This window comes from Microsporum canis, genomic scaffold (genome assembly GCF_000151145.1).
Source record: "Microsporum canis CBS 113480 supercont1.7 genomic scaffold, whole genome shotgun sequence".
Taxonomy (NCBI): domain Eukaryota; kingdom Fungi; phylum Ascomycota; class Eurotiomycetes; order Onygenales; family Arthrodermataceae; genus Microsporum; species Microsporum canis.
The window spans coordinates 1,651,941-1,676,383 of NW_003299163.1; the positions used below are offsets into that span (position 1 = coordinate 1,651,941).

General features: G+C 47.6%; 12 protein-coding genes across 12 annotated transcripts; 7 read left to right on the forward strand and 5 right to left on the reverse strand.

Moving 5' to 3' along the window:
* Window positions 1-587: 587 nt before the first annotated feature.
* Window positions 588-1,882, forward strand: MCYG_07820 (glycosyl hydrolase family 3 N terminal domain-containing protein; the record flags this gene model as incomplete). Its single annotated transcript, XM_002843991.1, has 2 exons — window positions 588-620; window positions 791-1,882. 2 exons carry the CDS (start codon window positions 588-590, stop codon window positions 1,880-1,882), a joined length of 1,125 nt encoding a protein of 374 aa, XP_002844037.1.
* Window positions 1,883-2,179: 297 nt separating this feature from the next.
* Window positions 2,180-3,483, reverse strand: MCYG_07821 (conserved hypothetical protein; the record flags this gene model as incomplete). The annotated part of the gene is made up of 3 exons (XM_002843992.1): window positions 2,180-2,493; window positions 2,552-2,752; window positions 2,955-3,483. 3 exons carry the CDS (start codon window positions 3,481-3,483, stop codon window positions 2,180-2,182), a joined length of 1,044 nt encoding a protein of 347 aa, XP_002844038.1.
* Window positions 3,484-5,474: 1,991 nt separating this feature from the next.
* MCYG_07822 (carboxylesterase) lies at window positions 5,475-7,283 on the reverse strand (the record flags this gene model as incomplete). The annotated part of the gene is made up of 5 exons (XM_002843993.1): window positions 5,475-5,545; window positions 5,633-6,035; window positions 6,088-6,677; window positions 6,735-6,897; window positions 7,059-7,283. The coding sequence occupies 5 exons, from the start codon at window positions 7,281-7,283 to the stop codon at window positions 5,475-5,477; spliced, it is 1,452 nt and encodes a 483-aa protein (XP_002844039.1).
* A 745-nt stretch (window positions 7,284-8,028) lies between these two features.
* On the reverse strand, window positions 8,029-9,482 carry MCYG_07823 (o-methyltransferase; the record flags this gene model as incomplete). The annotated part of the gene is made up of 5 exons (XM_002843994.1): window positions 8,029-8,345; window positions 8,402-8,844; window positions 8,910-9,009; window positions 9,090-9,213; window positions 9,297-9,482. The coding sequence occupies 5 exons, from the start codon at window positions 9,480-9,482 to the stop codon at window positions 8,029-8,031; spliced, it is 1,170 nt and encodes a 389-aa protein (XP_002844040.1).
* A 1,519-nt stretch (window positions 9,483-11,001) lies between these two features.
* Window positions 11,002-12,304, forward strand: MCYG_07824 (uncharacterized protein; the record flags this gene model as incomplete). The annotated part of the gene is made up of 4 exons (XM_002843995.1): window positions 11,002-11,160; window positions 11,225-11,597; window positions 11,667-11,784; window positions 11,842-12,304. 4 exons carry the CDS (start codon window positions 11,002-11,004, stop codon window positions 12,302-12,304), a joined length of 1,113 nt encoding a protein of 370 aa, XP_002844041.1.
* Window positions 12,305-12,532: 228 nt separating this feature from the next.
* On the forward strand, window positions 12,533-13,443 carry MCYG_07825 (protein kinase domain-containing protein; the record flags this gene model as incomplete). The annotated part of the gene is made up of 2 exons (XM_002843996.1): window positions 12,533-12,775; window positions 12,808-13,443. 2 exons carry the CDS (start codon window positions 12,533-12,535, stop codon window positions 13,441-13,443), a joined length of 879 nt encoding a protein of 292 aa, XP_002844042.1.
* A 2,511-nt stretch (window positions 13,444-15,954) lies between these two features.
* MCYG_07826 (uncharacterized protein) lies at window positions 15,955-16,266 on the forward strand (the record flags this gene model as incomplete). The annotated part of the gene is made up of 1 exon (XM_002843997.1): window positions 15,955-16,266. One exon carries the CDS (start codon window positions 15,955-15,957, stop codon window positions 16,264-16,266), a length of 312 nt encoding a protein of 103 aa, XP_002844043.1.
* A 422-nt stretch (window positions 16,267-16,688) lies between these two features.
* On the forward strand, window positions 16,689-17,633 carry MCYG_07827 (conserved hypothetical protein; the record flags this gene model as incomplete). Its single annotated transcript, XM_002843998.1, has 3 exons — window positions 16,689-16,801; window positions 16,946-16,985; window positions 17,205-17,633. 3 exons carry the CDS (start codon window positions 16,689-16,691, stop codon window positions 17,631-17,633), a joined length of 582 nt encoding a protein of 193 aa, XP_002844044.1.
* Window positions 17,634-18,727: 1,094 nt separating this feature from the next.
* Window positions 18,728-19,414, forward strand: MCYG_07828 (uncharacterized protein; the record flags this gene model as incomplete). Its single annotated transcript, XM_002843999.1, has 2 exons — window positions 18,728-19,044; window positions 19,114-19,414. 2 exons carry the CDS (start codon window positions 18,728-18,730, stop codon window positions 19,412-19,414), a joined length of 618 nt encoding a protein of 205 aa, XP_002844045.1.
* A 248-nt stretch (window positions 19,415-19,662) lies between these two features.
* MCYG_07829 (DNA-binding protein SMUBP-2) lies at window positions 19,663-22,070 on the reverse strand (the record flags this gene model as incomplete). Its single annotated transcript, XM_002844000.1, has 5 exons — window positions 19,663-19,750; window positions 19,836-19,896; window positions 19,949-21,399; window positions 21,450-21,482; window positions 21,541-22,070. The coding sequence occupies 5 exons, from the start codon at window positions 22,068-22,070 to the stop codon at window positions 19,663-19,665; spliced, it is 2,163 nt and encodes a 720-aa protein (XP_002844046.1).
* A 74-nt stretch (window positions 22,071-22,144) lies between these two features.
* Window positions 22,145-23,274, reverse strand: MCYG_07830 (DNA base excision repair N-glycosylase 1; the record flags this gene model as incomplete). Its single annotated transcript, XM_002844001.1, has 1 exon — window positions 22,145-23,274. One exon carries the CDS (start codon window positions 23,258-23,260, stop codon window positions 22,145-22,147), a length of 1,116 nt encoding a protein of 371 aa, XP_002844047.1.
* Window positions 23,275-23,426: 152 nt separating this feature from the next.
* On the forward strand, window positions 23,427-23,975 carry MCYG_07831 (ubiquitin-conjugating enzyme E2; the record flags this gene model as incomplete). Its single annotated transcript, XM_002844002.1, has 2 exons — window positions 23,427-23,589; window positions 23,647-23,975. The coding sequence occupies 2 exons, from the start codon at window positions 23,427-23,429 to the stop codon at window positions 23,973-23,975; spliced, it is 492 nt and encodes a 163-aa protein (XP_002844048.1).
* Between the last annotated feature and the right edge of the window lie 468 nt (window positions 23,976-24,443).

Sequence of the window (24,443 nt, forward strand, 5' to 3'; positions counted from 1 at the left end):
CTTTTAGGTGGTGATTTGCTTTGATACTTTTCTTGTGCTTTCCGATGTTTCTCTACTCTTTTATCTGCTCTATCTTTTGTCTGCTTTATGATATCCCTATGCCCACTTCCGTTCTATTCGTGCCTTGAAGGGACTCTTTATATATCTTCTGATTTCTCGTCGCTCTTTTGGTGTATCTCCACTTCAACCACAATCCCTGCGCTCTGCTTGATGCTGCTTCTTTTTCTTGATGGGTACCTCGAATACCACCCCCTGTCCCTTTTTGCCTGCTGCTTTTTGTATACCCGTCTTTTAACCCCTTTGTGCTTCGCTCAGCATTTATATATTTACTATTTATTATCTATCTAGTTATTCCTCCCCGGACTCCCAGCGCTCCAAATCAATCAACCATGTCACCTTAACAACAAACATCGGCCAACCTGTTCTATCTTCATCTTTGGTAGTCCGCCTTGCTTCTTCGTGGAAGATCCCCGCGCCTTGTGGGGTGTTCAGGGGTTTTCTGGCCGTATTTTGAAGCTTATCGACATGGTTTTCTGGTATACGAGATGCGACAAGCTCCAACACGAAGAGTTAGGTGCCATTCATCGATGGCACGGTGGCAGCACCAGAGGCAGGTCCGAGTATGTTGATGCAGCATAAATACGATGTGTTGCATATATTGAAAGCTTCGACTATGCTTTAAGGCTGGTCTTCACGGTCGCTGGAGAATGCTCACGAATATAAATTATACCACAGCCTCCCGCCCATACGGGAGGATATATATCTAACAACAGCATAACTACATCAACAGACAGACTATCGACCAAACTTGATAATAAACATGAAGCTTGCCCTCTTTGTCCAATTGGCGGCCGTATCCGCTCCAGCTCTCGCGGTTGACCTCGCAGTTCAAGTCGGCCAGCATGTCATATACTCTTACCCAGGCCTTACGCCTCCAGAGAGCCTATACAAGCTCACCTCGCAAGGCAAGGTCGGCGGTCTCATAATCTTCAAGGAGAATGTCGGCTCCAACCTACCAGCCATCATGGACAAGTTCCAGGCTCTCTACAAGGCCTCACCAGCCTACAACGGCCATCCCATGATCATTACCACCGACCAGGAGGGCGGCAACGTCCGTCGTGTCCCCGGCGGTCCAAACATGACTGCACGGCAGATTGGCGATTCCTCGACTCCCATGAGAGATGCTAGCCAGGCCGGACGGGATGCCGCAGCTGCATTGAAAGCACAGAAGTTGAACGGAAACCTGGCGCCTGTTTTGGACATTTATCGTGAAGAAGGCAACTTCATCGACGAGTTTGGCCGTTCATTCGGTAACAATGCCGAGATAGTGAGCGAGTGTGGTTCGGCCTTTGCTATCTCGCAGTCTCGTGCTGGCGTGCTGTCAACGGTGAAGCATTTCCCTGGCCTTGGAGCCGCAAAGAAAGGTGAAAATACCGATCTGGTTCCTATCAAGATCGATACCTCCTTGGCTGAGCTTCGTGCTATCGATGAAGTGCCATACCATACCGCCATTGCCAACGGTGTCGACATGATCATGACGTCTTGGGCGGTATACCCCGCCATGGACGCTAAATATCCTGCTGGTCTGAGCAGGAAGTGGGCCACCGATGAGCTGCGAACTAGACTTGGCTATAAGGGCGTTATTATCACTGATGCTATCGAAGCTGGCTCTCTCAGAAGCTTCGGAACCGACGGACAGCGAGGTGTGATGGCTGCGAAAGCCGGAGTTGATATCTTGCTTGCTTCCGGTAGGAATGCAACTCAGGGGGAAGCCATCGTTAACGAGGTTGTGGCGGCCTTGAAGAATGGGGCCTTGTCCATGACCGAGTTCCAGGAGAGCACAATGAGAATCCAGGCTCTCCAGAGTAGGCTTTCCGCATAGCTGGCCTACATGTAGATAGTCATTGTACATAGATGATTGGTAGATATATATTTACGGATTGATGAATGGGATAAGACTTGTGTCATAGACTATTGTTTAAATATTAACTAGCTATATATATATATTCATACATTTTTATGAAATGGTTAACTCCAGGGTATCTCAAGATATTACACCACCCAGCGCTCAATATTCAATGTCGTAGCTCATACGGCAAAACTAGCCGGGTAAAAACGTCCTCTAACGCATTCAAAACGATAGAAGAAATAAAAAGAAGAAGAAAATAAAAGAAACAAACTAACAAGGCATGGGAGTTACAGAGCGATCTTCCCCTGTAGGCGTGACTAGGGTCCCTGCCCTGCCAGTCGGAGCTAGTTCTTCCAATGAGGCCGTTGTCTCTCCTCGGCTTAGGTGTTGACTGTCGCTTCGAGAGCTAAAGGATTTTAGATTAATGAACGAAATGACTCTCTGTTCCCTATGGCCTTGAGTAGATGGATTCGAACTCGACGCGGAATTGGCACAAGGCATTTTAAGCGAGTAGTTGGGCTGACCCTCCCCTGGAGGCGATTTGAAAAGTAATCTGAAGGTTGGAAGACATCCAACAATTATAGCTGAATGCATTGTCAGTTATAGTTTCTAATCTGAATGATATATACGAGATGTTCGTACCAGTGGTAGCTTCGACTGCCCCCCAGAGAGATAACCATTGGACGTTCGGGTTAGTGATGCCAGTTTTGGAGCCGATCTGAACGAGACGGATGATGGCAGTGATCATGCAAAGTACTCCGACAGAGAATAAAGCGCCAGCTCTAATCTTCTGGGAGTGAGAGATGTGCATTTTATATAGGAGTCTCAATGGGAGCATCATGACTGTGATATAGTTATCAGCATCTCTATCAATGTTAATGTGTATCAAAAAAACTTACTTAGAATATCAGTCGAAACATCACCCGCGAACCAACCGAATAAACTCAAGTTTCGGGTTATCGAGTCCATATGACTCTGACAGTACGCTGTACATCGTCAGCCAATTTTCCAATAAGCGTGTGTGTTTAAAAATGGGTCAGCCTACATTGACCAACGTGGTTGAGCTGTTGAGGCCCACCACAGGAGAGCAGAGTCGTAAGGAACCCGAACGCAAAAGTGACGATAAGGTAGGCTATAGTTATATTCAACCACCAAACTTGGTCTGGTAAGGCCCTCAGGAACGGACGAAAGAAGAGAATCAGGGAGATCTTGATGCACCAAAGCGACGAGTAGAAGAGGTAGGTCGAAACGTAGGCTAAAACAATGACATCGTGTCTGTCGTGGATGACTTCTGGGTAGACCGGCTTTATGCCCAGCGTCACATAACTGAGCCGGTAGACTCGCGGCTGAATATTGAGCAGAACAAGTTCGTTTGCGAGGTAGAGCGCATATGCAAGTATGATGGGGAAAACTTCTGGTTCCATGAGCCGTTTGTGCCGCCATCGAATGTATGCAGTAGGGATTAGGATCACGGAGCCTAGAACAGTCATGGAGACAATGAAGATGAAGAGGCTCTTTTCACTTATCCATATTTCCGCGGTAGGGCTGGCCTTTGCTGGTCCCGTCGACGTCATTGTTTCTATTCAATTGGGGTCCAGCACACTTGTAGAAGGTGAATTGGTGATGTTCCAACAAAACCAACTGCTCCCAGGGCTTCGAGCGATGCTATTTATTATATTCAGGACCCGAGCCATCGGAAGAGCCGACAACTAGGTTTTTCTGAGCGAAGAAATTGCCTCCCCCCTCCGGCGTTCTGGAAGATAGTTGCGCCCTCCTCAAAGACTTGGGGAAACAAAAACAAGGCTGGAAAAGAAAGAGAGGGAAAAAGAAAGGAAAGGATGGTAGGCTCGTCACGCCACAGTTGCTATATATATGTTCAGGAACCAGAAGCAGGACGATGCCGGCCAGATATACGGGCTGTTCTGGTCACCACTGACACCATCCCCGTAGGGGCTTAGCTTGCTTATGGCTTGCAGCCGATCAAGAGGTCAAAGCAAGCCCAGCAAGCCCAGCAAGCCCAGAAAGCCATGCACTACAGTCTGATCTCGAGTCCACTTCTCCAAGGGTCAGCTAAGTGCGTCCAAGGTATGTACGGAGTACATATTTATGCTGGTGATCAGACGAGAAGCGCGAGTCTCTGAGCGAACTGGAGTTCATACACCGAGCGACCAACACGGCACGGAGGGTCTAGATGAACGTTAGGGCGAGCACCAGGGCCTCCTGTATAGTTGCATGTTGATACAGCCATCAAAATGATTCAAAATCTTTGCCACTGCCGTAAATGAGGAGACATGAAAAGGGACAACCCAAAAAAAAAAAAAAAAAAAAGGAAAAGGAAAAGGAAAAATAATAGGATAAATCCACCAGAGCTAGTTGATGCTTTTTCGATGGCTGATGGAGTGATCCTTCACTGGTGGACTTGAGCTTCTTCCCTGTCACTCCACGAGTTGCGCATCAGGGCCTTCTCGCACTGCATGGTGTGAAGACCCTACCTGAGGCTGAAACTTGCTATCTCAAAACATAATTTTCCCTCGCAGAGGGGCTCGAAACACTGGGGCTTGCTCCTCGTATCATATTCTGTAAGTGATATTGGCCACTAGCTAGCCTTTGGACAGTCGGTCCTCTAGCGTGGGTAGGCTGGAAGTTGGCTAATATATCGAAGAAATGGAGCGAAGATGGAGGAGAGATGAAGGCCGTCTGAGCAAGGGAATACAGGGCAAAACACCATGCAGGGACTAACGAGGCTCCATCCCATCGTACATAGTACAAACACCCGGATGGACCGGCCGGTTCAAAAAAGGATACCGTAGACGCATCCTTGCTTCTTCCATGAAGTCGTACAATCAATGGCTGTAGACAACCCCCACGGAGCCAGACAAGAATCCTTCACAACCACCAAAGCATAACCACTGAACTATTACCCCGAGTGAAGACGAGCTCTAATCCTAACGCTTTTTGCACCCCTTAGACGAGCCAGTCCCTAATCATGGCTAGGGTGTAAAGACAGGACGCTGACGGACGGGACGGCTGAGCATAGACGTCTTCCTCCCCTTGCCAACGGCAACTAGCGAAGTGAGACTTCGTGATATGTACCACCCATGCCTGTACTTATACAAGGTTTTTGATCCGTGGGGGACAGAGTTGCACACTACGGAGTACTTTGTGTGTGTACATATCCGCGTAGGTTGGGCCAAGCAAGAGCAGATGATGACAATATAGACTCTGCTTGACTTTACCAGTGCGATGGCCATGGACTATCGGAAACCTGCGTGGGCTGGCGTGAAGCTACCATGGCGACGGCATACTTTGGCGTCGACAAGGCTGGTTTATGCCAATGAGACATAATCTCTAACGGCGACGTTAAACCGTTGGATGTTTCTTATTTCTTATAACTGGCGACGGCTCCAATCACATGGAAATGAAATGAAGGCTTTCAAGTTACTCCGTCTGCTGACTCTATGGTCTGCCGTTTGAATATTAAATCATAAATATTGGGTTGAAGGCGAGTAGAGAGCCAAACCCCGAGGTCCTTAGCAAACCATAAGTGTATACGGAGTATATAAGTCTAGATTGTAGGACAGATAGCATCATAAGCTGCTGGGTTGATGAACTCTGGGAAGGGGCTGTTATCGTATCCTAGACGGGCCACCGTGTTGGCTGATCATAATAGATGTTGCAGTGAGCGACCAGGCTTGTAACGAAGGGGTGAGGAATCCAACTTACCGTTCTTCTTATAGACAGGCCATCCATGGTTATTGAGCCCGGTCCAGGGATTAGCTGCAAAAGTGGCCCAGGCCTTTTGCATAAACCTCTTCAGCACGGTTTGCTCTGGAGATTCTGGGTCTCCGGTGACACCTCGAGAGTTGCCAAATATCATGTGTAAGTCAACTCCGTGATATGCGCCACTATTAGGGAACAGCCGGGTGTTATCCCAGTCGGCAAAGTAGCGATATCTCCACACGGGAACCTTGTGCTGGGTTCTGTAGTCTGCTTCCTTCATGGTCGGACACCCAAACACTTCTGTAACGAACTGTGCCCATTGGTCATCGGTGAGGACGGTGCCCCGAGCCCATGCAGAGATGTTATAGAAGGAAGATTCACGGTCTCCGTGGCCAAGTATCATGGGCTAGCACAATTCAGTCGGCGATGTTTACAGTAAAAATGTGACAAAAACTTACGACTTGAGTGAATTTCCCCTGAGACGCCAGCGTATCATAATCGTCGAAGACGAGTTCTCCATCGGGACCAGGCTGGAACACAGGCTGGGAGCGCGCAACGCTCGTATTCGGCGGTGGACGGACCTTGTCAGCAGCTACTCTGATCTCGTCAACACTCTTGCTCTGCATGCAAGCTAGGACATCTCCTTCTGAACCGCAACCAACGAAGGAAGAAGCGTTGTACCAGTTCCCGGCCGCAAGTTCCCTTGAATTCAATGGGAAGCTAAAGATTGTACCGGAATGGGCTATGAGGCCAGACACGATTGGATCATGCCGATATGCATAGGAATACGCATCGACAGCAAGGGCACCAGAAGACTGGCCAAAGATGGTGATTCGTTCTGGATCTCCGCCAAAGGCCTTGACATTGTCACGAAGCCACTCGATGGCAAGCCGCTGGTCCCGCAGGCCCAGGTTCTGGCGCTGACCAGGGGCGCCAGGGAAGCCAAAGATGCCAACTCGATAGTTGACCGTGACCACCACAACGTCCTCTGCGTCTGAGAAGAACTGGCCGTCGAAAAAGGGCGTGTTGGTGTCTCCGATCGTGAATCCTATGTCCCTCCGTCAGTAAGTGGTATGTATACACAGTAGATAGAGCGATAGCATACGTCCTCCGTAGAAAAAGACCAACACAGGCCTCTTCCGGCCCGCCGTGCCCTTCGTCCAGATGTTCAGCGTCAGGCAGTCTTCACTGTGAGCGTTACCTCCGCTGCCCATAAACGCTGTCAGGATCCTGGCGTAGTTGGGCGTCGCGCCAGGAAAAGCGACCAGCTTCGACGGCGTATATACACAATCACTTCGGACAAAGACAGCCAGTCAGTCAACAAGGGTTGTCTCGCTGGTCATTTGAACATGATATGGCACTCACGCTGACTGCGACGAGTTAGCTGGAGCATCTGAGGGGACGGGAGGTTGTGCAGTTTTTGACATACAAAGGCAGAGGCGACGTACGGCTTGTCGCCAACGTATCGCCGCGGCGGCATGAATCGCAGCTTGTCGACAGGAGGCTGAGCATAAGGAATCCCAAGGAACTCTTTGACGCCTGACGCTGCTCTGGCTCGATGGCCGGTGATGAGGCCGTTGGTCGTGTTGACCGTGAAGGTGAAGCAGCTCGCCAGCGCAGCCCATAGCAGGCATGCCGTTGCTACACAGAACATCTCTCCGGGCTTCATGGGCCGTCACGTATCAAATATCTATATTTCCGATCGCTTCAGGCGCTGATGAAAAAGAAGATCACAGGTTTACAGGCTCGGGATGCAGCCCGTTCAGCATTTAAATATGGGCGTTTAGTTACCCTTGTCCTGCCTGTCATTCACCAAGCAACAAAGCCTTGCAGCTTTTACTTCAAAGGATTCGAAAAATTCATATACCAACGGGGGGCTTCTGGGTTCACGGCTGTGTCATTCTTTATGGCCATGACGGTCTGGCCAAATTATCCATGGTTTCGCTGGAAATTCCTATGGATCTTTCTGCCCTTGAGACAGTTCCCTAGACTGTGGCTCAGTTGTTACAACCAGGGAATCGATGTCTACAGCTTGTGCTGGATGCTGCAGTCCAGGAATAGAGCTATTCATCGAAGGCAGCTCAAAGGATATATCCCCTTGATGGTCCTATACCAATTCTTACTTCCATTCCCTGAATTAAGGCCGACTCATAACAGGACCATCTCTCCTACTGGCATCTACGACCACATCTTAAAGGAATACCACGATTATACCATTTATAATGATAGACCCCTTATCATGATACTCCTATTATTCCCGATATGAATACCACACTCTTTGCCGGTCACACCAGGCCTCCAGAGTGGCAACCAGCCTGCTTAAGTGTAGATATATACTTATCTAATATAGGAGTCCCTTTTTATATACAATTAAAGGGACTCGAGGTCTAGTCTAGAATCTATATTTTCATGGCCTCGACGATTCCATCGCCACCTTCTTCCGCTGGGTCCCAGAATTGGACAACCTTAAGACCTGCCTTCTCCAATAGCACAGTCCACTGTTCCTTTGTACGCTCCATCCCACCATTAAAGGCCATCATTGTCATATCTAACATTGCTTGGAACTGAGATGCACCTACTTCAGGAATAATCATCTCGTGAAGGAGAAGCTTCGAGTAACCTGGTGTCATGGCGGATGCAACTCTTGCAAGAATCTTGAGGCACTGCTCATCGGACCAGTCGTGTAGGATATGGTGGTAGAAATAGGCCCTTGCACCTATAAAGAATTTAGTAAGAGTTCTTTTTGGAGAGAGTAGACGAGCAGTAGCTTACCAGTGATGGGCTGTTCCGTAAAGAAATCATACGAAACCTTTTCAATCGCCGAGTCCAAACTTCCAAGCGCTTCCGTAACAGCTGGTAAGTCTTCCAATACCAGCCTGCCGGTGTTGGGGAACTTCTCTTTATACGCCAACAAGTCATGACCCTTTCCTGCGCCTACATCCACAAGCAAAGCCTTATCAGGTGATGCTCCATCTATAATTCGGCTCTGTACTGGATACCAGTCAATCCAATATGTACGGGCACCCATTGTATTGCCCATAAAGGAGTTGAAGTCCGCAAGCAGGGATGGTATGGAACTAATACGTTCAAAAGCAGTTTTCTCCGTGTTGAAAGCGTACTGGATAAGTCCGTTCTTTGGGTCAGATGGGCAGGTATACCCTCTTTCTAGCAGGTAAGCTGGAGCACTTTGAATAGCAGGAACAACTAGCTGGGAACTAAAAGGCACAGTTAGTTATCATAACGGGGGAATCAGGGCAACTATATATGTGTAGTAACGTACAGCATTCGATGGCCAGCAGCAATTCCCTCTATAGTCATGGCATGAGTAATACGAGTCGCTTTCCATGTTTTCGGAGCTGTTTCTTCAACGAAATGCTGTGCTGTTAGAGGTCGTAAGACACGGACTATAAGGTTTCGGCATTAGTATGGATACCATAAAGTCTGGATATAGGGTGTTTACCTATCAGCAGCTCCTCTGCGCCAGACAATTCGGCCAATTTGGCAGAGTTAACGGGCTCGTTTTTGACTATGTGCGAAAATAGATTCAAGTCGACAGCAATTCTGACAGTGGCGGCAATCATAGGCTATAGAGGGGTAAGTATATAGGTATAATATATGTGACGAATAGAAAGAAACAGAGAATAAGACGGGTTAAAAGGTATAGTACCGAAAAGAGCATGTCAACCGCTGTGGTTTCTGGCTGCTCCAGCTGGGCAGTGAGAGCTCTACTGATTTGTAAACATTCTCTCTTCGCTTCATGGTCTGCATCGTCACTGAGTCTCGGAGCAAGATGCTGCAACTTGGCTATGAGGGCAGCAGGCTCTCCATTGTTGGTTACCGTGGCTGAATTCATGGTGGCAAGAAGATATTTGTCTCGACAAACTGCACGAAGTTGATGCAAAGAGGGGTAAAAGTGAGCCAGGTGCCTGGAGCAACACAGGGTGCTGTTAATTAGTTATATATTTCATATAACAACTTCGTATCTCTTTCATGTTGGTGCACCGCCTTGTGGACGCCATCCCCATGTCTAACGAAGCAGAAAAAACAACTAACGGTTAATCATTCGATAGTTATTCCTTTCTGAGCTAGACAACAGCCTCTTACGGTTAGTTCCGGTTCATGATTAACAGCCAGGGCTTCTCTCACCTGTACAAGCTGTGGGGTTGGTGTATATAACCACTAGCTATAGCCGTAGGTCTGTTCACTGGAGGGTTGCAGAGGGTTCGCTCCGCTAGAAAAAACCATTTCATGTGTTCAGCCATTTGCTACCCACAGCAAATCGTATGTGACACCTCGCAAGCCAGGAAATTAACTCGTGGAGGACGAAGAGTACGATGTACGTAAATGTACGTAAACAAGATGTTCGAGAAGGCGTCGAGGTCTGATCCCTTGGGAAATCTTAACCTTGTTAACTTGTAAGTTACGCTTAATTTGACGATCGAGAAGCGCTCCTGGATTATCATGGAACCTCCCGCTCGAGTTCTCCAGCTCTCCGGGGCATTGACTAGTTGGACTGTGGTCTGAGAAGAGACTTGGACCATTCCTAGACCTGGTCGGGGGGTAGCAGCCTGTGAGAGACAATCCGTGTTACCGAGAAACTTATAACTAACGGTTAGGTATAGATAGAGCAACGCCGTGAGTGCGATACGAGAGGCGGAAATCTTTAACTATTTAAATAGTTTAAACGTTGATCCACGGATAACTACAAGGGTCGAAGGGTATATCGATGAACTGGAAGGCTCGGTCACATCCTCAGTTTTCAAGCCACAGGGTGGCCATGCGGCGATAGAGGGTAACGCTACTATTGAGGGCTTGCTCTACATAGTTTTTCCTAGGTGGTATATGGGAAAAATAAGCGTTATTAAAGCGAGGTTTATGGGAGAATGTTCGTATGCCATATGGCTGTGATCGAAAGGATCTTCGCATTTGGCATCTAGAAGTTCGTCAAGCGCCAATACAAGCTAGTACGAGGACTCGTAGACTATGACTAAAGTGACAGATATTTGATCAATTACCTGGGGGTTTGTGGTAAGTACGCAGTATTCATAGTTGAACTATTAGACACCGCATAGCAATTTCCTGAGCAGATCGTCCCCGAACGATCGCCATACAAAGCGGCTTAACTACTGTTAGGCTTTTACTAGCATAGAAAATAAGTCAGAAGAGAAGAGATACAACGTTACGATTGACCGTGGGTCATAAATTCTCCGTTGGTTGTTTATATAGACACTCCCGATTCCCCATAATTACGGGGTACAGCCAGTCCGGCCCGTTATACCATAGTTCTCAATGTCTTTGATTGTTCTATAGAGATTCCATCTCACCTGTTCCTCTCTATCCTCTTCCTTTGTTGGATCGAAGGACTGTTCACAATGCTCATGTCCGGGCCAGCGTACATGGGGACCACTGTGCTGGTCCTCGCCTGGTTTCTTGCCGGCGTTGCTATCTGTGTTGTTGGTACCAGATACTATGTCAGGTGGAAAATCGTCGGGAGGTTCACAGTGGATGATGCGCTTATTTTGATCGCACTCGTGAGTCCGGCTTGAATCCTTTTAGAGAGGGAAAAGGATATAGCTAACCGGTTGCTTGATAAAGGCCCTTGGGATAGGAAATTCTACATTCCTAACAATTTCCACCCATTGGGGGCTAGGAACCCATATAGCAGAATTATCCAAACAGCAAATTATGTATACGGTGAAATGGGTATATCTCTGCGAATTCTTCTCCATCATGTCGCCTGGGGTTAGCCGCATCGCTTATGCGTCGTTATTGCTTGGTCTTCTTCCCCCGATTCAATGGCGAAGTCGATTGCTTTGGACCCTAATATGGATTCAATTTGTGGTTGATATTGGGACCGTAATAATCAGCTTCGTCCAGTGCCGGCCGATATATAAGTTCTGGGATCCCAGTGCCCCAGGTCACTGCTGGCCGCCGACTGTGCAGCAATATGTAGGCTACTTTCAGGGCAGTAAGTTTACTCCCCTTATGAACCTTTTGTTTTTTCATTGAAAAGAGATACTGACATTGTAAATTGAAGGTGTATGCTCCGCGGTTGACCTCGCCCTTGCCGTCTTTCCAGCCAGCATATTTTGGAATCTGAACATGGAACTTAAGAAGAAAATATCGCTTTCGCTCTTAATGGGCCTCGGAGTCATGTAAGCGCCGTTATGCTTTTCTGATAAGACAACCGAGGCTAATGAACAAAATTCAAGTGCAATGATTGCATCAATTATCAAAACTATCCAGTTGAGAGCAATCACAGCAAGAGCGGATATCACTTATGCTATGGCCCATCTCGCTACTTGGTGGACCTTGGAAGCGTATCTCGTCATCATCGCAACCTCTATACCCACACTAAGGCCCATCATGACACCGAATAAACAAAGAGACGGCTCGAACAAGAGATCGAATGTCAGCGACTCCCACCAGTCCAGCTATATTCACAACAAACAGTTTGAAAAAACCGATGATCGAAAGCTTCTGGATAGAAGCTGTGGCTCAAGGAATAGTACCCCGAATAATACTGAGGTCTATCTTATGGAAGAGGGCAAGGGGCATGACAGCTATAGCTCTGAAGGAATAGATGGAATAAAGAAGGTGACAACCATTGGTGTGGCATATGAAGCCGCCACTGATAAAGACCAGAGAAAGTCGATGGGAACTGGTTTTGAATAAGGATACCCTACCGGCTTTCGAGTCATGTACATTGAATAAAAAAATATACGGCGGACTATAGCTTACAGCCGATCGAACTTCCCAGTGTCGGATTTACATATGATCCGTCAATGCAGCAGGGCCGTGATAATCTAAACATAAAATCACCAACGTTGCCCTCTTTATATTTTATGTAGTTTCACCCCTTACATTAATGCGCTATTTCATGTGCTATTTAACGTGCACAAAATGAGTCTTATTAAACAGCCGCCGAGGCTAGCACGATATCCTTTCTTATCTCTCGGAGCTATTGGATTAGTGTACAAGATCGACGAGGAGATCGTTCTAAAGATACACGAGGAAATAGGAGTGATGCATTCTCACGGGAGATTAAGATGTTTGACCTCTTCGAAAAACATAATCCGTGTCCTATGGTTGTCCAGAGCTTTCTACGTGTTCCAGAGGGCAACTTCCTCGCTTTTCTTAGAGGTGGTACGTTGGACCAGCGGTTTCGAGCACACCAGGTCCGCGTTGGCCATAGTTACCGCGGCCGCGTCGAGACAGTTACAGCGCAAGAGCCTATCGAGCTAGTTAAGCAATGGAGCATGGAGCTATCCCATGCTGCAGCTTGGTTGGAGAACCTTGGATACGTCCATGCTGATATTCGGCCACCGAACCTACTTCTCGACGGAGATGATCGGTTAAAACTTATAGATTTTGATTGTGCTGCGAAGATAGGCAGTCCGTCAGATGGTTCCGCTCCTCCTTGGGCGCGAATACTTGGTGTAGAGGCCGTGGACGATGCAGGCTCATTCGGTTTATATGGAGCCCGAACAGAGCAATTTGCCATCGGATCTGTTATATATCTTATGACACGAGGTTACGAACCGTATGAGAACGAAGATCCAGGTCTTAATATTGTTGACCTCTTCCGCCGTATGGAATTTCCGTCGTTAGGCAATGACCCTCTTGACCGGATTATCGACCGGTGTTGGAAGGGACAGTTTGAGTACTTGAAAGATCTGGCGGAGGAAACTAGCACTCTGAGCGGTGGTAACCATCCTAAGTCTTTGTCATCGCTCACAGAACGGTATCGTTTGGAACGCCAGAAAAAGTGCCAAACGCTGGTCAACCAAGGGCTTTTAGAATGGGAGGTCTAGATATCGTCCTACCTATGTCGGGTCGCTACTCTGCGAATGGGAATTTTGCACTGTACTTCGGCCAATGCCAGAATAATATCTATACCGCAACACCTCGAGGCATGTATTCAAGAAGACCAGTTGTATGTGATCGTGGAAGCCGTTACGGTCTTAGCACCCATCGCGAATGAAGCCGTGGTGGTTGAAGGTTGGGGCTGTGGCGGTATCCCGCTGTGGAGCGCGGGATAACCTTAAGTCTAAAAATAAACTCCTGACTTTCGCTAAGATTAGACCCACTAATATCCTAATTAGATTTAGGGTTATTAGTCATATGAACGATACGCCAAGTTACACAAAAATACTTCATAAACCAATCATATACGTAATTTTTCGTAAAGCTAGTACACGCCAGATGGGCCAATCTTGGAGTCAAGACACGGACAATACTCCAACTGGCGATGGAAAGAAGGATTTATTCCCTCGTGAATCTTTTGTACGCAATGCTTACTCCGTAAAAGGGATTATATGTTGAATTAAGATAGCACATGTGCTTCTCCTGACGATTTTGCACTGATACTTATAGGGCCTACTCTGGGTCAATCTACCAGCTAAAGGTCAAGGTCATGGCAGGCTTTATCATTCTACGACATCTCCGTTTGTTACCAGAGGGATAAACACAAGAGGTCGTATAACAGCAATTGGACCAGAGGTGCCATGGCATCGACCGGTCTTCTATTACTTATCATGCGGGAACGCATGGGGCCGGCGTACGAGAATATGAGGTTACTTTGCACATTATGAATGATACCATTATATCTCACAAGCACTACGCGTTTACTCCGTTGTCTTTGAAGAAATATAAAAGAAAAGGCCGTCTACCGATCAAAGTGACCTTTCTCATACAACATCAACAACTCTTTCAAAGGACTAGATACCTGCTATCCAAGCTCCAAAACTATACCTACCAAACACGGGATATAGCTGTCCATGGTAATCACAATTCTAACTCAGGTATATATGGTGAAAAAATATCCTGAACCCTAACTACCTCTACCTTTGCGTCGCACCATTTGAAGCGCGGGTCGAGATGTGTTGCCGCGAATGCTACGGCCCCGTCGCTCATTATTAATCTTTTCAGAAACGTCGTTCTTTGGGTTGATCATGCTAAATCTTCCAACATTATGATAGTAAATGGAGAACCGTTGTTTCGCAGGAGTAATAGCTTCAACACATATTACCCCAGTCCAATCCATAGCCAGAAATCATTACCCAAATATGTACTTCCACGAAATCGGGGCATATTCAACTGTTAGAGTCAAATATTCACCCGGTCGCAATAATAATATCATAGACTTCCAACTAGTAAGCTCTAATATACCAAAGTAAATTATAATGATGGACTGCGTAAAGGCTGACATTATAGAAGACATACTCTCAAGCTGGGCATTTGGCCTACCACTATCTCCCAGTGACTGGATGATCAGTGGAGGGCAGAAATACCTATGGTCTGCCGATATGACTTAAATAAAGCCTCCATAAGGGGTCCATAATGATTAGTTTCAAAGTATTTCATTGCTATGCAAGACTATATACCTAGACTCCATGAAAACTAAAATGGTAATCATCTGCTGTTTTCTGACAGCACAATCGTCAAAATGGCTTGTTCATCAGCCTACAAGAATTTGCAGGATCTGGGTAAATGGAATGTAATTTTGGTTGTCGAGGAAAGGCATCTCTAGCAACAGCTGGTATCCGCCACTTCTCGTGCATTTGATAGTGGTTGACAAGGTCATCACTGGTTCTCCTAACCTGAATCCTGAATTTGTCTCCAAAAATGAAGATATCGGGGTGAGCCGAGGTGATATATATGTCGAAATCTGCCATTCGGCCAGGGGGGTGAGCCCGCGCTGATTTGCGGCAGAGAGACTGGTTATATATTGACATATATGCATGCCACCACCTCAGAAGGCACACATAAGAATATTCTTGAGTTCTTCGTTATAATATGTTAGAGTAGGTATGATTTCCTGAGGCAAGTATTCTTTTTCAGTGGCTATGTAAGTTGTAGGTTTGTTCGGTCATCTGAAGCGCCTCTTCGACTGTAACCAATAACTGACTGTGTAAAACTTCGAATGGACTTTCTGCTCATAGCTGAGGGCATGGGGATCCCATGTCCAGGCCTACCAGTAAGGGGGTGTTCTGAAGACCAAACATGATGAAGCGGTGCAGAAGACTATTTTAGCTTCTGAAATATATTTATTGTTCTTGTAATCGTAGCTCCTTAGGCCCGTTGGCAGACGGAGTCCCAGGCATGAACCAAGCATATATGCGAGCGGTGCCATCGACTCAGCGTCACCGATCGAAGGCAGCTTAAATAGCTAGCCCAAGTCGGGGTAGGGTGTGTGAGCCAGAAGACAATGTTTCAACATCAGCGATGACTTTAAGGAGCCTCCGTGTAATAAATTTCTCAGGAAGTGTACAATAGCTAATAACTCCCTCTTGTAGGTGTGATAACGGCTCATTACCATGCCAATGGCAGGCTCGATAAGTGGTAGCAGCCAGGCCAGAACGCATGCTGTTGAGCATCTGCTGGCTGGCCACAAGTTTGTTCAAGGCGACCTAATATTATTCCTCATCGCTAGGGTTATTCTCGAGACAATCAAGCAAGACATCATAGGCTTACGGCAAGGTATAGGCAAAAACATAGACTCTCCATCAATATACAAGCTAAGCCTGGGGTTTCGGGGAATCAGGAAATCAGGGGGTCTTTATACAGAAGCCCTTCAACCTCCACCATGTGAATACAGAGTAGGAGGCCAAGTTTCACTCACTGAGGGAGCATAAACATGTAATAAAGAGATGCGTGAATCCTCTCTGGTGAGTGGGTATATTCAATACTGGCTCTGTTGACACAGTGAATCATTCTTTCACTCCCTTTGACGTATTCAAGTGGAGTCAAAGAAATACATATATATACGCCTATGTATGGGAATATGATAGAATTCCTACTTCCTCCTGGAAAACGCCTGTTTGTCTCCCATGTCCCTCTCTTCTATCTTCTTCGTGTGCTTCTTTCTGCTGTATCTTGCCTGGTGTCTCTCAGCCTTGTCCACCGTATATGCCCGTATAGGCATACAGAATGGGCAGAAGCTCCCTCTCAGTCGCAGCTATATTCTCTCGCGGGGGTATACATCAGGCACACCATACGGATATACACAACTATTGCAGCGACTCGTGATGCAATCCTAGTATGATCTTTTGGTTGAATGGTATATGTGGTATCACCAGATAACAAGAAGCATGTTCTTCCCTCTAAGCTTGTCCCTTCCGTTCTTTGGCCCACGGTAAACGAAGGTTCTATCGCCACCACCGCTCCCAGGTTAGGTCTCTTACCTCGCTTTCCAGAGCCAGAGACGGTGTCATCAACACATGGACAAGCCGACAACGAAGAATTTTAACAAGAAAAGACCCAAGAAGATCAACACCTTGCAGATACGTCCCTATCTATCTAACACAATATTAGAGGTTTAATTGTCGTTGTTATCCCGGCCACCGCCGCACAGGTTTTTCGTGGAGGTGATGAAAAGCGAGATTCAGGCAGGCCTTGAGAAGGAATGGGATGGATTAATGGACAAAGCTTATTCTGTGAAGTTATAGAAGAGGTGGTCCCCGGAAGGGGAAAGAGGGCTAAGGAAGCTGGTCTGCGAGGCTTGAAGGGAGGTAGATATTTCCCTTCTCCTTAAATATCTATCTATTCCCCTGCTCACTATATTTCAACCTAGGGTTATGGGCAGCAACTGTCCTCACAGACTATGATCCCCGCTGCCGTTCCAGAGCCATCTTCAATCAACGTCACAATGCTTAACGACACCGGAAGCAACATGTTGACAGTCTTTGACACAGATCTGATCGCTTTGGCCATTCCTCCAACCTACGGGGGGTTCGGCTCGTACGTCTCAATGTCGACGGCTGGTGGGCAAGTCCAGCGGCAGCATATTGTGGTTGAGGTACAGCTACTCGACTCACAAGGCAATCCTGTGTCTGACTGGGTTTTGGAGCATGGCATTGTCACACCAGCATCCCTTGGCACCGCCAGACTCTCAGGCGATGGCATGAGACAATACCTTTACTTCGCAACGGCCCCTGGGAACGCACATCTATATGTTGCTGAGAAGAAGAATGGCATTGTTCAACAGCTTCCAGTTGTCTAGCCTCTTTCGGGCCCCAAGCCCCTTGTATAAATAGTAATGATCAGTCTCAATATCAAGATCTCTAGTTACACTGCCTCTCTGGCTCGTATCCATCGTTCTTACATTCTGATCGTTCATCAGTCGTCAAACTCCTTTTCGGTTGTATAACTTATGTATACGTTATGATTTCTAACATTGCAGTCAGCAAAAGCTATAGAGGTCCCTTTATCAGGGAGTCCGCCACTCGGATTCAAGTTGAATGTTTTCATATACTACCAAACACACAAGGCAAAAGAAACATTTTTTTTTTTAAATAATATTGAGTGTAGTTATGTGAGATTAGCTTACTACTTCAGTAGCTTAGCTATTCCTTGTGAGGGGCAAAGGAGCCAATATAATTTCTCTTTTTTTAACTTATATTGAAGGAAATGTACGTATTTGATACTGAATACTGTTCTTCCACTGCTCGATGACTATTAGTACTGGGCTATACAGACAACTGGTAGATCAAAACATATATTCACGATACTAATGATTGTAGTCATTATAGGCTGATATTTATGCTGTGAGCTTCATAATGAAGGCTGCAAGGCATAATAAGTAAACAATAGTATAACTGAAAAACATAGCAGATTTTCTCTCTATAACTAGCAATCCATGACAAACATTGAGCCAGACTCAACGCCCTTTTACAAGCTCAGCTTAAAGATATCCATTAGTATTAAGAAGACTAATTCGTTTAGCGAGGGTTAGAGAGTTTGCTGAGCTATGCAAACCCATATACCTATTGTGCCTACCAATTGTTAGGCGGCGGAGTTGGTATAAATCTTTTTATCTCATGACTTAATACTTCAATCTATAATGAACCAACAAACTTGTATTCAAAGGGTATTTAGGGATATATATAGCCTCTTGCATTAGCCATCTGGGAAAGCCAACTTGAATGCTCTAAAATCCCATAGAGAGACCAGCCTTCTACTAATCGTATCCTGAGATCACCGAGATTGACCTGGCAATCGGCTTCTTCCAGAAATACATACAATCCAGAAACCCCAACTCCAGGCGGAGTGCCTCCTCTAGCAGTTCATCTTCAATCAACTGTCATCAAATGCAAAATGCAACGTAAGTGGGGCGGGGCGAAAAAAGCCGCCAACAAAGGCAAGGAGAAGGTGGAAAACAGAATATATCTGCCTTCATGGGTCAGGAATGCGGGGCATGACGCCCAACGTGCCAGAGGTGTACAGCCGGTACATGACAATCCGGGATATGAAACGTTCGTACGAGATCCATTTTTAAGAAATCCTCAATCCGATAGGACTGCAGCCAGGGGTATCAGAAGAATTGGGCAAAATCCAGATAACAATAGAGCTGAGCCTTCGTCGTCAAGGAATCCAATGGCAATAAGGGGTGCGAGCATAGATGACGTGGATTCGTATGTATTTCTCTGTCATTAACCCGCTATCTCATGCAATGTCGAACATATTATTAAAAGCGAGTTTAGGGATGGGAGTTACTATCGCGTCCCCAGTACTGAAGACTTCGACACACTCGATAACAATGATTTGGACTTCACTCTTCCGGCTAAAACTCAGGATAACTCCAGTGATAGCCAGACAGCTGCTCCTGTTCCCCCTTCTATATCAGAGAATGGGCACATGGCAATTAATTCGGATCTTGGCCGTCTGCCAAGTATAGTGGTCGATATAAACCAGAATAACAAAGAGGAGCCCGAAAAGTCTTCACCGCGACGGGAAATTCTAGAACCCCTGTTGGCCAGAGGTCCTTCAGATCTCAGTAAGTGATGAAACCCCTAGAATGTGGCTTATTAGGGCTGACAATCCTATCCTTATTTAGATTTGAGGTACGCTCAAACGGAATCTCGAATCTTGTTTGCCATAGGGCTCAGTTGTCTCTGTTTTGGGTTAATATCGGCCTATTATATTCACTGGTTTTCTTGAGGTTAATGTGCCACTTCTAGAGTCAAGCAAGATCTTGTTTATTGCAAACGTGTTATTGTCTATTAGCGGCGGTATGCTTTATCTCATGTCATTTAATTCGGAAATTCGCTGAGGTCAGGGTATCTAAGGTCGGCATTTTCTTCTAAAAAGGCCAACCACCTTTTAAGAAAAGGTGATCCACTATATCATAGTCAGCACCTGGATAGAAGCCTAGACGAAACGGTAGAAATGATATGAAAATATTCATCAAATAGGGATGACGCACCTGCTTACAGTCACTGAGTCCCCGCAGACGCACAGGTGTCGGCGCGGACGTGTCATGGCAACTACTCCAAAGTTAGCACAACAGCAATGCAAGATTATAAGGGCTTAACATACCATTCAATCTCCTCTTCTCCCCCAGAAATCCCACCTCATGGTCCAGATTGCTCCTAACGAGACTAACGACAACTGCCTCCTTTTCGCGGCCCTGGAACCCATCCACACTACCTAGTTCAAGGGTAGGAAACTTCTCCTTCAGAAGCTGGGATAACAAAGCAACTTGTGCATTATAAGGTGTGATAACAGCAATATCATCTGGTCTAACACCCGCTGACACCAGCTTCTCAACATGCCTCGCGACAACTGCCGCCTCCATATCGTTACATTTACTCTCAACGAGGACCGATTTGGCAAGTATACCAGTAGAATCAGGAGATTTCTCGGGAAAATCTCCACCTTGAGTATCGTAGAATATGAGCGGTTCCCTGGTATCATCTGTCTCCTCGACTTCATATGGGAGATCCTTGAGGAGCCTTTCCTTGACTGCACCGGCAGCTATTAACTTGGATTCATACAGCTCGTGTGAGGGGAAGTCCATTATCATCTGGTGCATTCGGTATTGTGTGGTTAGCATCCGCTTTATCCCAGGGCCATGGAGAGAGAGCAAGCGATCGAAGAGTGTTATCTCCAAGTTACGCATATCGAGCTTGGATAAGTCGTTCGTATCCAGGTCTGTTTGATCCCTTAATACAGAGTTACCTTCACTCGGCTTGCTGGAGACTTTGGATTTGATCGTTGGAGGAAGTTGAAGATGATCTCCAGCTAGTATGACCTTGGATGCAGCGAGTAATGGGATCCAACACTGGGCTTCACGGGCCTGACTTGCTTCGTCGATAAGTACTACGTCGAACTTCTGATTCTTGAGCTGATGGCCCCCGGCTCCATGGAGTGTACCGAGAACCACCTGGCTACCAGAGACGATATTATCAACGCATTTCGACTCACGCTCTCTAAACTCCTTGCGGAGCTCTCTCAGATCACCGTATATAGCTCGTCGTTCCCTCCCGTTCCTGGTCTTGCGGATACTAGCCTGCTTTGCATCGATTTCCTTCCTGACGTCCTTCACGATGGCAGCAGCCTCGGAAGTCTGAGACAGAACCTCGAGGGAATGATCGAGGACCGAAGACAGCAGACGTGCCGGATGCCCAATTCGGACCAGAGGGACCTTATGCGAGGCAAGACGCTCGACGATATTGTCGACAGAGATATTTGATGGGCCACAGACTAGGATGCGTTTTTTGCGCAGGACCAGCTGGCGTATCAGCTCTATCAGCGTGTGCGTCTTGCCTGTGCCTGGCGGTCCATGGATCAGGGCTATTTCTCTAGATGCCAGAGCAAAGCGGACGGCTTCTCTCTGGGAGTCATTCAGAGACGGATCCATGAATTCCAGCGGCCCAACTGATTCAAGATCCAGAGGCGAAGGCGTAGTATGGCCGAAGAGCACTCGTATTAACTGAGAATACTCTGATTCTTCCATCTTCTCCAGCTTCATCATCGTTTGATTCATGCTGTGGCCGTCAGTATGATTCTAGCTAGATGGATGTACAGCACCGCTCACCGTCTATAGGTAACATCGTTCGCTAGCTTGACCCTAGTTACAGTCAGTCATTAATTAATAGATAGTAGATATATATGATAGAAACACTCACAGCCAGAGCTTGCGGCCCCAAAGCTCATCGACTCCGTCATCGTCCTGCTTCCCCTTCCCTCGATCCCCAAAGGCAGCCCAGATAGATCTCTCTCCAACGCGAGTGACAACCCCCTCGAGGCCTCTCTGACTCCTCTCGTCATCCTTGCCAGCCTTGGATCGGGTTGTTGTCTTGCCAGAAGAAATCTCCTCGACCCTCACGATGTCTCCCACAGTGATTCCATGCACACCCAGTCGAGCACCATCTTCGCCCTTTTCTTCCCTTTCGACTCCCTTACCGGTGCCTTTTGCTCGTCCTGGTCCAGATAGAGCGGTATCAAGGCTGACTTCACCCACTTCTCGACCACCCATGCCTGTCCGGCAGTTGGTGAGAACCAGGCCGGTGAGTGCATGGCCGGCCTGCTGCAGTGCCCGGCGAGTCGATGCGGATGCAGCTGCGGTGCTGGAAGAGAGAGGAGAAGATGCTATCTCGTCTTCATGTTCGGCAAGGAGGAGACGCTGTTGCGTCTGCGCAAAGCTGGATATCGACATGTTGTTATGCTACGATGTATGAAGAGGAAGAAATATTTGCTCCAAGAGATAAAAAAATGACTATGATATAATAGCTACGACTCGACTTTGATATCAATCTTACACTCCTTGACAGGGAAATTAATATCTTCCTCCTTGTCCGTCTTTATTCTCTTCTTCTTCGGAGCCTTTGGCCTGACCTCTGCTATACACAGCCCAGTGCCGGAGAGATCGCACTCAGCACACCGTCTGCCAACTGGCAAGCAGACGGTCTGACCGAGCCCGACGAGCAGCTTGTTGATCTCATGCCACTTGTCTCTGGGCAGCCAGCTCTCGAGAGCAGCCCTGGTAGCCTCCGGAGTCTTCGTTTTGTTCCATCCCCACAGGTTTGTGATGCGGTGAACATGGACGTCCACTCCAATGCCTTCATGTCTGTTCCACGCTGAGCTCATACAGAGGTAGGCCATCTTGGGCCCCACACCAGGCAGTCTGGTCAACCCCTGTATGGTAGACGGTATGTCTGAACCGAACTCGTCTCGTAGTATCTCCGCGGTGGCCTTGATGTACTTGGTCTTGTTGTTATGGAAGCCCACGGCCCCAATGAGCTCGTTCAGCCGGGCAGGAGAGACGGCCAGGACGTTCTCGAGCGTCAGCGTGCTGGGAGCAGCCTGGTGGTCGTGGTCCCAGACTTCAGATACCGGTTTGTCCTTGTCGTCTGCGGTCTCGTCTGCGAGCTGGGTGTGCAGCTTCTGCATGGCGGCGGCGGTGACGGTGTCCTTGGTCTGGGAGGAGAGCATGAGAGCTATCAGCGTCTGAAACCGTCTGTCTCGAGGCGAGGAAGAGCGCCAGTAGAGCTCTGAGCAGCCCATCGTGTCGACGGGGGCGGTTGGGTTGCTTTCTCTCATCCGCTTGACGGTCTCGTAGATGGCCTCCCAGTTCGGTGGCCCAGTTCTCTTCTCTTCCTCTTCATCCTCCCGTTTAACCTTGATCTCCTCTTCACTCTTGATCTTCTTGACTGCTGCTCTGGGTGTTCTCGTCGGTTTCTTTCGTTTCTTCGTCTCCGTCAAAAGGTCTTCGATGTCTGTTGTATGCGCCGAAGACAGGCCAGAACTTGCTTCTTCCTCCTTGATTGCATCTTCTGCTCTCTGTCTCCGTGAAGAGAGAGTCTCTGCCAGCCTTGCTGCCTCTCTCGATACTCTGGACGTCCTCATGTCGATGCCTTTTCTCTCGATATAAAAAATACTTGTAGCTTCAAGCTCAAGCTCAAGCTCAGCCACAGCCGAGGTTGACGTTCAAAACATCTACAAGAACCAAAAGACGACGAGATAGCTCGATATACTCGATATAACTCGATATCTTCTACTGTTAACAATCACAATGTCTGATATACCGGTATCTACGACTAAACGACTCCTCCGCGAGCTCAAGGAGTACTCCAGAGAGCCCAACGACGCCCTCGTCTCCCTCGCGCCGGTCAGCGACGACGACATCTTGCACTGGGAAGCAGTCCTCAAGGGCGTCCCAGACTCTCCATACGAAGGTATCTCTTCTACATTACGATTGTATATGCTATATCGATGGCTGATGGACTGAGCAGATGGACTCTGGCTGCTACGCATCGAGATACCGACGACGTATCCCAAGCATCCGCCCAAGATCACCTTCGCGACACCCATCTGCCATCCCAACATCTCCTTCAAGACGGGCGATATTTGTCTGACGCTGCTCACCTCAGAGCACTGGTCGCCTATCTACACTATCTCTAGCACCCTGTCCGCCATACACCAGCTGCTGGCGGAGCCCAGCCCGGACTCGCCGCTCAACGTCGACGTCGCTGCCCTGCTACGAGACCGCGACCTGCTGGGTTGGACCGCCCTGGTCAGGTACTGGACGGCCACAGAGAGGTGGAACGGTCAGAGACGGTAGCAACCTTTATTCTGTATATTTAATATCAATGTCGACTCTCTCTTTCTTTACTCTGTCAACCATCTTACTCTGGCAGCCATCTGACCAGCTTGTCCGTGTTCGCCCGTCGCCGTCTCGTCCTATGGTGTACGGCGCTCGTACTCCGGCCAGTCGCAGGCCAACGGAAACTCTTTTGGGCATCCCGCAGCAGAGCCAGGCCGGAAGGGAAGAAAAAGAAAAGCGACGTTCCTTCAACTGGCCACACCGAAGCCATCTCTGCGCCCCATTCTCATAGGCTGCGGGGGACTTGAAGCGAGCGGGCCGTCAGGGAGTTTAGTTTCCTTCGCCTCCACATCATCCCCCAGAGGAATAGTTTCCGTCTTTCTCTGTCTCTTTTTTCTCCGTGTCTCGATAACAAGCTGTTCGAAGTTGGAAACGCAGGGGTTCTTTCGGGCTTTTGCAGCTGTGAATGGCGGATTATAAATGAAA